General features: G+C 30.6%; 1 protein-coding gene and 1 pseudogene across 1 annotated transcript; both read right to left on the bottom strand.

Annotated features, from left to right (window-relative positions):
- Positions 1-1,082: 1,082 nt before the first annotated feature.
- On the bottom strand, positions 1,083-1,283 carry LOC147948203 (small nucleolar RNA U3; annotated as a pseudogene).
- A 1,833-nt stretch (positions 1,284-3,116) lies between these two features.
- Positions 3,117-6,513, bottom strand: LOC104716289 (allantoinase). The gene is made up of 15 exons (XM_010433682.3): positions 6,147-6,513; positions 5,949-6,051; positions 5,738-5,861; positions 5,579-5,652; positions 5,426-5,502; positions 5,292-5,328; positions 5,123-5,208; positions 4,963-5,022; positions 4,751-4,890; positions 4,534-4,660; positions 4,292-4,447; positions 4,101-4,211; positions 3,852-3,962; positions 3,654-3,752; positions 3,117-3,537 (listed from the first exon to the last, which is right to left on the bottom strand). The coding sequence occupies exons 1-15, from the start codon at positions 6,240-6,242 to the stop codon at positions 3,409-3,411; spliced, it is 1,530 nt and encodes a 509-aa protein (XP_010431984.2). The 5' UTR covers positions 6,243-6,513; the 3' UTR covers positions 3,117-3,408.
- Positions 6,514-12,173: the final 5,660 nt, after the last annotated feature.

Raw genomic sequence — 12,173 nt, 5'->3', positions numbered from 1 at the left:
CCACCCCTGCTCGAGACTCTGATCAATAAAATGACTATTCAACTTGTATTTCTTGTTTTCCGTATCTAAACGAAGTTATTATTTTTGCCCAAACAAATGAAATAATGTATCGCTTTGGGTTTACAAATAAGGTGATTAGGGTTTAGATTTTACAATTAAAACGAAATTATATGTCAGTTTGAGTTTACAAATGAAGTGGTTAGGATTTAGATTTTACAATTAAAACAAAATTATATGTCGGTTTAGATTTACAAATGAGATAGTTAAGATTTAGATTTTACAATTAGAATGAAATTATATATCGGTTTGGGTTTACAAATGAGATGGTTAGGGTTTAGATTTTACAATTTGAATGAAATTATATATCGGTTTGAGTTTATAAAAGAACGGTTTAAGTTTTTATCTTTATAATAATATATACAGATTTTGTTGTCTTATTTTATAAGGAGGTGAATGAATAAATTCTTAAATGTATTATGACATGTCAGATTCTCATTGGTTAAAATAAAGAGAAGTGAACGGGGTTCACCTTAGGAGTGAACCCAAAAATTTGGGGAAGCCGGCAAGGTCATAGGCGAGGCGAGGCAGCGGGTTAATGGAACGGATCTAACTAAATGTTTTGTACGAATGGAAACCCGGTTATGGATCGATCAAATGTGAACCGGTTATTTACATTATACACTTAAACCATTACAACAAATCTATTAAGTCGGTCCAGTTACATAAGCAAGAGTCTTAACCTTACTTGCAGTATGGGTCAAAGACTCGCTAAAATCTTCACAGCATCAACCAATCTGAATAAATCTCAACATTCTTGTTTCTTGATTTCATTTGCCAGCGATGACTGGCTTGATCACATATTATGTTTCTTACAATGTTGCGGATAATCCCTTTTTTTAGTTCCTGAAGTTTCTTCCTTACAAAACCATTGCTATACCAGACCAGGCTGATGCCTTTGATGAGAATCAGACGCATGAATGTTCTGAGAGGTCTTAACAAACCCTAGAATTAGACAAAAGTAAAACAATCGACAACACTCTCTAATCCAATAAGTTAAGGGACAAAAAGAGACCAAAAAAGTAAACCTGTCAGACAACCGTGCGACCAACCTAGGAAAGGAAGACCTAACCGGGTGGCGAATCGTCTACAGCACAGAGAATCCCGAAGGAGACACAGCCGTCAATCACACTCAAGTCGGACTGGCTACATGCCATCATCCAGGTTAAAGGGTCTGTCTCCTCAGAAACCTAGGACACAGATGTACGAGCCTATTGTTAGGTCGTGACCATCAATGATCTCTAGCGATATATAAACAACAAAACTTAACCCTCACATTGTTGATGTGGGACAAAGAAACGAATCAAACCTTTTCTAAACAGAGCCTAAATCAGAAAATAACTAATTTATTTTCTTTCTTTCTTTCCTTACCTACTTTCACTTTTTTTTTTTTTTAGTTTATTCTTCCATAACTAATTTCCAAAAATGTTTGCACAACAAAAAAAAAACTAATTTCCAGAAGCATACTTGCATGGCAAATAAAATTTATTATCTTTGAGAGTTAATATTACCAAGAATCAGATTTTACTTAAGAAAATAGACGATCTTGTTAATTTGTTTTGGCAATATATAGGGGACAATTTGATAGAACATAACATGCATAGAAGTGTTTCAAGCTTATGCCCTTTGGAAGACGACAAACTTATCAATTACAAATTACAATCAATCCAAAAGATATGTATATTTTTGAAAATAAATCGTTACGAACCTCTTAGTATAAAATGCTCTGGTTCCTGGCTTAAGGGGATGTACGGGTCTAGGTCCAGAACCTCTTAGTAATTCAAAAAAAAAACAAGCAATGATGATGGAGATATTAAAAATATTACAAAATGATATATCATGGTTTTTACGGTTTTTAACCATGATATAAGTGTGCTTTTTGAGTCTTTTGATTTGTTTCTAGGTTGTTTTTGAGTCTTTACAGGTTATTTAGGAATTTGGCACGGATGGAGCAATATGGAATAATTTGGATCATTTTAGAGCATTTTACCTAAGGAAATCAAGTTGGAGTCGGATAAGAGACAGAGCATCGATCGACACCACACGAAAGGGCATCGATCGACACTCCTATTTACCCGACGAGAGAACAAGAAATTGGAAGTTTTACAAATTTGCCCAAAGTCTTCTACAATTGCAACATAAGCCCCTGGACGTGTTTTAGGATGTATATATATTGTTTTTGGGTTTTAGAAACCCTTAAGTTATCTTCTAGCAGTTTTTGAGAGAAAGGATATTGAGAGCTTTTGGGAGAGATAGATCTGAATTCTTTGTAGAGAGAAGATTTCTTGAACTCCCTCTTTTACTCTTTAATCTCTATTGCATATTATTCAGAATGATGATTTGTTCTTTATTTAACATGTCTGAGTAATTTGCTTGTTAGGTTTAGGTTTTTCATAGGGTTTTTATGATTTATTAGATCTGAGATTTTTAGGGTTCTTAATCTTATATGATCTTCATCCTTGGTTGTTCTTCACAATAATTCTTGATTGATCACCTAGAATTGTTATCTTAGGGAAATAAATTGATATGAGAATATAATTGTTTTTCTGATTAAACCATTGATGAGTAGAATTGTTTCTTACAAAGATATTTGAATTAATAATTCTGTGAACTTATCTATACCTGTTCTTAAAGCTGATTTTTAACTTAGAATTTTACAAAGAGATTTGGATTTTCTGGTTTTAAATTTAGATAATACTTGCAGTGAGAACTGGTTAATTTACCAAAAGTTTAGAGTTCTAGATCTGATCTTTATTGCCTGAACCTAAATTATTTATCTGATTTAATATTTCATAATTTCCTGAGAAATTCCCTAGGCTTAACTCTTTTGATTTTCTGAATTTACAACACTTTCATTTAAATATTTGCATTGCTTTTTCATTAATTTAATTAACTTGTTTAGCGTAATAACAAAACTCTATAATCTATTGTGTTCGATCTTGAGTCTCTGTGAGTTCGACCCCTAAGTACTGCAGTGATCTCTTGTTTGAGAGAGTAGCTCTAGGGATTAATTTGAGCCTATCACAAAACACTAGAAATAATGAAAAATCTATTTGATATATGTATTATAACAATTTTATTTCATAAATTTAGCTGTGAACCGGTTATTTACATCATACACCTAATCAAACCATTACAACAAAATCTATTGAGTCAATCCCACTTACATAATAAGCAAGAGAGTCTTAACCTTACTTGCAGTATGGTCAAAGACTGGCTAATTTCTTCACAGCATCAATCAATCTGAATAAATCACAACATTCTTGTTTCTTGATTTCATTTGCCAGCGATTAGTGGCTTGATCACATATTATGTTTCTTACAATGTTGCGGATAATCCCTTTTTTCAGTTTCAAGCCGCGAGTTGCAGAGACCCGCAAGCATCAGAAGCATGCTTGCCTTCTCTAAAAACCAAGTTTCCTCTCACAAATGTCGAAACCACTTTGCCTGATAATCTTCTTCCCAGATAAGCCGAGATACTCTGTATATAAAGTCACCACAAGCAAAGCAAACACATAACATAAAAGATTAGACAACATTCAGGGTTTCAACATTAGCTCTAAATTGGTATTTTTCTTGTAAATACTGTCTACGCACAGGATGTTTGAAGTGTATTGGATGTTCTTCATCTAGCTCGAATTCGGCTTCAGGTTCCCACACTACAAGATCTGCCTGTTTTCCAACTGTAATCGCTCCCTGTAATTAAATCATACACAATTCCACCAATACTTATAATGCTGCGATCAATAGAGAATATTGAATCTGTAGTTCTTATATAGAGAATAAGGCAGGCACCTTAGAGTGTAGACCAGCGAGTTTGGAAGGCCTATCGCTCCACCAAGAAGCTACCTGCTCGAGCGTCACTACATACTTTTTCCCGTAAGACCATGTTACTGGAAGAACAAACTGCAATTGGCTCCAACCATATACAAAACTCCATGAGTTATTTGTGCTCTCATTACATATTACCGGCTTCATCATTACTAAGAATATCAGTATGTACAACATTTGATAATGAAGACACTGTTAAGACTCCTAACGAACCTGTAAAGACGATATCCCACCCCATGCTTTTAAGAAGTTACCATCACTCAGGAGTTTGAGTTCAGGATTTGTAGGTGAATGATCAGAGCTCAACATATCAATGTCTCCTTTCTAAATCATAATTAAAACGTCAGAATCAAGGAACTGAGCACGCATAAGGTATAAAGGATTTCAAATGGAAATAAGTATACCATCATAGCTTCCCACAACTTTTCTCTGTTGGCTGCATCACGTATAGGAGGGGAGCATTTGAAACGAGTATCACCTTCTGGAATCTCTTCGGCTGAGAAAGCTAGATAATGTGGGCATGTTTCAACAGTAACACTGTCTCCCTTGCCTTTTGCTTCCTTTAATCCAACCAAATATTATGGTTTAAGCAATGAGGAACACCCAAATGATCATAGTGATATTAACTGCCAAAAATCGCAAATACCTTTATCAAATCCAAGGAAGAACTGGCATCAGATAAATGCACAATATGAACATGAGCTCCTTCTGCAGAACCACCAATCCGTGTGTTTTCAGTAACCGATAATAAGTTTCGGATTGCTCCCTCCTCCCTGATTTCTCAGATAAAGATTTGTTTAGTTTCAGGTACAATAACCATATATATAGGAAATTGTATAGAGTGAAAGAACTCAAAGTCTCACCATGAAGTTGGCCTGGTTTTTAAATAAGTCAGGTAAGAACGCGGATCATTTTCACTTCCATCTTCAATCTCCGATTCTTTCTCTATCTCAGCGTGAACAAGCAATGGTCTTCTATATTTAGCTAATACTGATAGTCCTTCCTGCAGAAACAAAAAGCCAATCAGCAATTCCGTAAATCATGAGAAAGAAGCATAAGACTAAAGAGAGAAAACCTTTATATGAGTGATGTTAGTCATTGGGAAATCGTTGATTCCTGAAGGACACATAAAGGACTGAAAAAAAAAGATTTAAGACAAGTCATGTTAGACACTTAAAACCTGAAAAGCAAGACACAGCTTCATAAGGATTCAAAGGACACATCATGATACCTACCTTGAGACCAAGAACTCCAGCATCTAAGAGAGACTCAAGAGCACTTGAGTTGAGTGCATTGTCAGGTACCAGACCTCCCCAGAACCCTAGAGAATACAAAGATTTACAGAACATGTATATTGTATTGACTCAACAGATGTGGTAAGGTGTGTTAGCAAAGAGTATTTACCAACATCAACATGTATTCTGTTTTTCGCAGCTTCAATCTGCAAAAGATGCACGCATTGCTCGATTTCAGATCAACCAAGGCTGTAAGAATAGTGTGGAGCTTACCAACTGGAAAACTAAAGTGGATGGCTTTACCTTGAGTTTCAAAGTTTCAGGAGATACAGTAGAAGGGCAACTGTTTAAGGGCATATCAACCAATGTAGTTATTCCCCCTGCCAGACAAAAGACAATATCAAGCAGCTAAGCGCGAAAAGACAAAACAGAACAGTCTCAGTAAGAGAAACATACCAGCAGCTGCAGCTTTCGTTCCAGAAGGAAACCCTTCCCATTCACTTCTTCCAGGATCATCAAGATGAGCATGCCTTTTACACCAACACAAGAAAAGTTCCATGAGAAAACTAGCCAAAAAACGAATCATAATATATGGTTTAAAAAAAGATAACATACACATCAATGAGACCAGGCATGAGTACAGCTTCTCCATAGTCAATCACTTTCACTCGACTCCTTTGACTCTTATGCCAATCAACTTCCTTCACAACCGACACAATAATGCCTCCATCCACCTCCACTGATTCAACAAATCACAACCAAAGAGTATGCTAACTAGATGTTTCCATAGAACTTCCAAAGCTTTGATCAACCACTAGAAACGTACCAGAGCCAGAGATAAGACCATCAGGAGTGACGATGCGTTTACTAGAGATCCAGTAATGATCGTGAGGAAGAAGACTACACTTCTTATTATTCCCCTGCGTTTCCTGCCATCATCAACAAACAAACTCATCGGAATCAGTTTTTTTGGCCCCTGTTAATCAATCAGATAACAGAGAAGTCGGTTTTGAGAAATCGAAACCTGGATAGAGCGAGGGGAAGCGAAGAAGATGGATACAATAGCAGCGATGAGAGCTAGAAGAGGCAATAATCTCCATTGAAGCAGAGTCCTCTCCATCTCTTTCTCTCCCTATCTCTCTGGTCTGTGAAGACTGAGAGGTCTCTCTTATTGGTTAGAAGATTGGACCCACTTGGATTATGAAAACATTATTAAACCGAAAAGATTCCTTAAGATTCGGTTATCGAACGCTCTGGGACTCTTTAAAGACCATTCGATTGTGTCAATGATTCATAAGATGGACGGTTGTGGTGAGAGAGAGATATCGAGAGCAACTTGGAGTATGTCCAGATTCCTCCGTCATATGGTTGGTTGGTTCACTTGTGTGCGCATTCAAGTCCAACTAAAACTATTTTCTTAAAATATTTCTTTTAAAAAAAAAAATACTTTTTCTAGCTAGTGGCTCGTTGGTAGCATTAAAGCATTAAGCATGGGTCAGTGCTTGTGACTACGAGCTAGAGTGATCAGACACAATTACCAAACAAAACAAAATAAAAATTATGGATGTAACTAAATCTTAAGATACCAATTTAGAGCTAATGGTTAAAACGACCATGACATTCAAAACCACAGAGTTTGAACTGCTTAGAGTTAGACATGTCATTATTTTATGGGAAAAGATCAAGCCTCATCAGGATATCATAATCATTTGCTCGAATTCAATACCATGCATGTATATGATTATTTTTCTTTCTCTTTTGGTTATTGATTTTTTTTATTTCCTTCAAAGATTTGATATTTTCTGGTTCTCCAGATTTTTGGATATGTTGGAGGTTCCTCTACATAAGATTCTACCATATTCTTACGAAAATTATGAGGTGATTTTTTTCAAAGACTTCCAAAATATGCATGTTCGTTCTTTTTTTCTTTTTTGTTTGTTGGAAAATATACTCAGATTTGTGTTCTAGGTTAGCAAAAAACTATCTTTATGTTTTGTGACTCTGATGGGAAAAATAATGGAAAAGATATGAGTAATGAGGATTTATTATATTGACGATTACTCATCCTTAATTTTTGATCTTATGTTGAGAAATTTTGGGACTGGTTCGTGATACAATTGGTTTGCTCGTCTTTTAAATATCTAATATAATAAAGTAGGTTTACACCCTCTAAAAAAGTTTTATCTATATGTCACGTGCACAGCCATGCAGCAGTTATAAATAAAGAAGTAGCCGCTTGTGGCATCCAATTTTTTCAAAAAATAAGGGCATATAATTTAGTAATGTCATGTAGTTTATCCTTAATAAAAATATATAACTATGGAAATATGAGCTCATAAATTTTTCTTACAAGTTACAACGTTAGAAAAAAAAATGAATTTCTACAATCTAATTTTAAACATAGGCTTATTATTATATTAATCAATTAAAAAGAACCAGTTATATGACATACTCTATGTTTAGTTAAACAATTAGGATTACAAATTCATTTTTGATAGCTTTTTATTTCGTCGTTAAAAGCTTTCTCATCTTTTGATTCTATAGTAACACAGTGACAAATTTTTTCTTTCAACGACTTTTCACCAAATTGATTCTATCAAATTAAAACTAGTTTTTTATTTACTATCTCTATTTACTATATTTTTTAAATAATTGAAGTTATCAAATCATATTACAGTATTATGTTAATGTTTAAAAACTAATATTTTGTTTCAGTTTGTCTCTTTATTTATTTTTGTTATATGACACGGTGGTTAATTTTTACCAACGTTTTTATTTTGTATAATTTAAACATAGGCATTTTATTTTTGTTTGCTTCTTATAATTATTGACCTTCGCACGGCTCTGATCACGTGGCACTTCTGAATTTTTTAGTTTTTGTTTTCTCTCATGTTTAAGCTAATTATTAATAGACTGTAAATGGTTAATGGCCACAGAAATATATCTCGACTTTCCAAAGCAAAACCGACGGACTCTCACAGTTCTGTTTTCTCCTCTTTCCCGCCTCTCTCTCTTCCACACCCCTCTCCCCTTATCTGTTCAATTACCGCTACAAACCCTAATTAATCTCACCTCCGTTTTCATGGTGTTTCGTTGACCAACAACGGAGATCTTAAATCAATATTTCGTTTGTAAAAAGATTACGTTAACGTCATTAAAAATCGTAACAATCGTTTGGAAAATCGTGATAGTTCATGTATTTTTTTTATCAGCTATAAAATAGATTAAGTATTTTTCTGCCAACGAAAAAAGTTTATGTTTTTTTTCTGGCAAATATTAAATGAGTCATGTATTTTTTTTGTCTTTTTCCCTTTTTTGTTTCATCTTTCTAATTTAAAATATGAGAAACACACTCTTCTATTTTTTATTATTATCATCTAATTTAAAAATATATAAGTTTTTTCATATTTAATTTGTTTGTGACATATTGTCATGTAATTTTCTTTTAATTTAATTTGTGGTCTCTTTTTAATATTTTCTTACCTAATTGTTTTATATATTTTGTATTATATAATATTTTCTAATTTCAGTTACTCTCTCCTTACTGGTCTATTTGGTGTTTATTTTCTTAAAAATATAATATTTATTTTAATTAAACCTAAAATACAACATATTTAATTATATGCAATTATGCATTAATTCATACTTTAAATATATAATTTAGTACTAAATTGTAACAGAAATTACATAAATTGTGAATTGACTATTTGTTTTCTCCTTTCACTTTCAGTTAAGTACCCTAGCAATTATAATTATAACTCCTCTAACTTCCATCACTTATTATCCTATAAATAATCATTCTCACATCTTCCTCCATCATATCTCAAGTCCTAAATATTTTTTTGTTTTGTTTTTTGTTTTGTTTTAAATGTTCTTGCATTGGTTGAAAACTCAATGAAGATTATATTTTTACATTATATAATATTTTCTAATTTCAGTTCCTTACTGGTATATTTGGTATTTATTTTCTTAAACATATAATATTTATTTTTAATTGAACCTAAAATACAACATATTTAATCATATACATTAATTCATAATTTAAATATACACTTTAGTACTAAATTGTAACTGAAATTACATAAATTGTGAATTGACTATTTGTTTTTTCCATTCACTTTTAGTTAAATACCCAAGCAATTATAATTATAACTCCTCTAATTAATTTTTGAGAAATGTAACTTCCATCACTTCTTATCCTATAAATAATAATTCTCATGTACTGATCTATCATATCTCAAATCCTAAATATTTTTTTTTGTTTTTTTTGTTTTTAATGTTATTGAATTGGTTGAAAACTCAATAAAGAAAATATTGTAAGAGTTTAACAACATATTTTACATTGTTCTGCATTTTATTTCTTCTTGCTTTTATGTACTTCTTTCTTTACTTTAGATGTTAGATTATTTCTTACATATTCATATATATTTATTTGATTCTTAAAAATATGTAATGTTCTAACTTGTAAGGAAAGAAAATTTGGTAATATAATTATGAAATATCAAATCAATTTTTCTTAACTCTCTCTTACCTCTAACAAAATTGTAATACATTTTTTAAGAATACTCATCATTATATTTAGTTACTGGTTAAACATATAATTACAGAAATATCATTAAGCTATATTTATTTAATTCAAATATGTACTTCAAAAGGATTTCTCTATATAAAAACAATATAATATTCTATTTTCTATCTAACTTTTATTATAAAGATGAAACAATTATAACTAAATCTAGCAATATAAATTAAAATACCGCCAATAGAAAAAAGAGACTTAAAAGTAAAATTAATCTTTGGGAATTGTACTTTAAAGTTTTGCTTGCACTTCATATGATTTTATAGAGAATAATTGCGTTTCTCTCATTTAATACTTTAAAGTTATGTGTTAACTTATATGAACAACTTTAATTAGTATTTGAATATCATAGTTAATTTTCATTTTATCATTTTGCTTTTTAACCTCAAATCCCCAGAGAAAGTAATGAAAATTATTATCAAAGTTAAATAATAATAAAACAAAGAAAATCAAGAGATATGTATGTGTGATTATATTTAAATTAGTTATATATTATGAATTTATATGATTTTTAAAAAAAAATGTAAATTTTCTAAAGACATTTAGATTTAGATTTTTTTGCTTTCTATGATTATTAAATAAAATTAAATTATAACATAATTTATTATATATATATAACAATTTGCGCATGCGCGGGATATAACCTAGTACTCAATTGTTTTCTAGGTTAATTATTTGACGCATAAATTTGCTTATGTAATCACTTGTTTCCAAACATTATTTATACTGACTTTGTAATTTCAATTTGACATCAATGAAATTATTTGCCATAAAAGACAGTAATTGCTAATGAATTAATTAAATTAAAATAAATATAAATACAAATTAACAATGAATGTGATGGTCACACCTTGATAAAAAAAAATTGCTCCATTATTTCCCTTTTAATATATACAAAATGTTAGTTGTAAGTTTATCTTTGATTTAGAAGATAGTTGATTGATCTTTTTCATTTTTTCTATTTTTTGATATTTCTCTATATAAATTGGTAGGTTTCCTTTTATTCTATATTATGTGTTTATTTTGGAATTCAAATACACTTTGAACTTGCCATCATCATTTTAACAAGTATGGATATCTAAATTTTTAATATTGCATACCTTGTACAAATATTTCATTTAAAAGTTATTGATATTGCTCCTTTATATGAGTGATGTTTGTCATTGGGAAATCGTTGATTCCTGACATAAGTTAGTGATATTTGTTACATATTATGTAAGAATTACATTACCTCTATTTCAAATATAAAATATTTTAGAGATTTTACCTTTTTCCATTATATAGGATGTTATACAATTTTTATGCAAATTATAAATTGTTTTTTTTGTATTTTGTGATCATTAGTATTAACAGTCTTTTAAAACAAAAGTTTATTGATAACTTGTAAAAGAAAATAATATATTTCTTAATACAAAAGAAAATCTAATTATTCAAGACACCTTTGGACTATTGTCCATAATAGTTTCCAGAAAATCAAGGAATTTAAATCATAAGTTATATATATCTGCTAAAGAGTTGGTTAAGAAAAAGGTTTGTGCTCAGTCAAAACCTAATTGCCTACCTCTTTTGTACATTTTATTAATTTTAAAGAGGTGTTATTGGATGGTGACTTTTAATTGATTTCATTAGATTACAATTTGCAGGTGTCTTTTTTGGATTTTGATGAATTCAAAACATATAGATTTGTTGAACTTTATTAGCATTTAATAATTAATATAGATTTTTAAGTAAAATTTATTTAAAATAAAATAATTGCATCATATACTTCTTCCAGTTTTAAAATCTTTTATTGTTGGACTCATAAAAACGTTTTGTGGTTTTATGTGTATCAGTGTATGCTTGATGATTTTTTTAGGTGCATTTGAAATGACTATGAGATTGATTTGCTATATGAGGATTTTTAGTACATCTATTTATTTAATATTTTTAAAAAGTATAGTGTAGATTGAAAAAAACTCCTCAAAGATAAGAGTAAATAAAGTTGGAGAATTTCATTTGAAAATTGAAAATATGTATAAATATATAGATTGGAGACATTCAGATCTTAAAATAAAATTGGAGATGAATTATGATATAAATGAAAGATATGATGTAAAATTCGTAAATAAATAGAGTGTTTTCTCAGAGATATTTGGAATATGTAATGTAATATGGATATATATATATATATATATATATATATCATCTATCATGAACTTAAGTATTTGTTATTTTATTAAATACATGCAGTAAATAATCTAATCTACTTACGATTAATTGATATATGTCCAACATTATTTTTTTCCAGCTAGACTGTCAATAATTGTGTAATTCCTATAATTACCAACATGTAGAATACTGATTTCTGCTTGTTATGAAGAAAATCACAATAATGCTTGTTATGATAAGAAAAACAAAATCTAACGTCCTCCATCGATACTTTAAATTATTGTTTATAAATAAAAACTGAAGTACATAAATTAATATATCTAT

The sequence above is a fragment of the Camelina sativa genome, chromosome 2, assembly GCF_030686135.1.
Source record: "Camelina sativa cultivar CO46 ecotype springtype chromosome 2, ASM3068613v1".
Lineage (NCBI taxonomy): Eukaryota > Viridiplantae > Streptophyta > Magnoliopsida > Brassicales > Brassicaceae > Camelina > Camelina sativa.
This window is presented reverse-complemented; position numbering and strand designations above follow the sequence as displayed.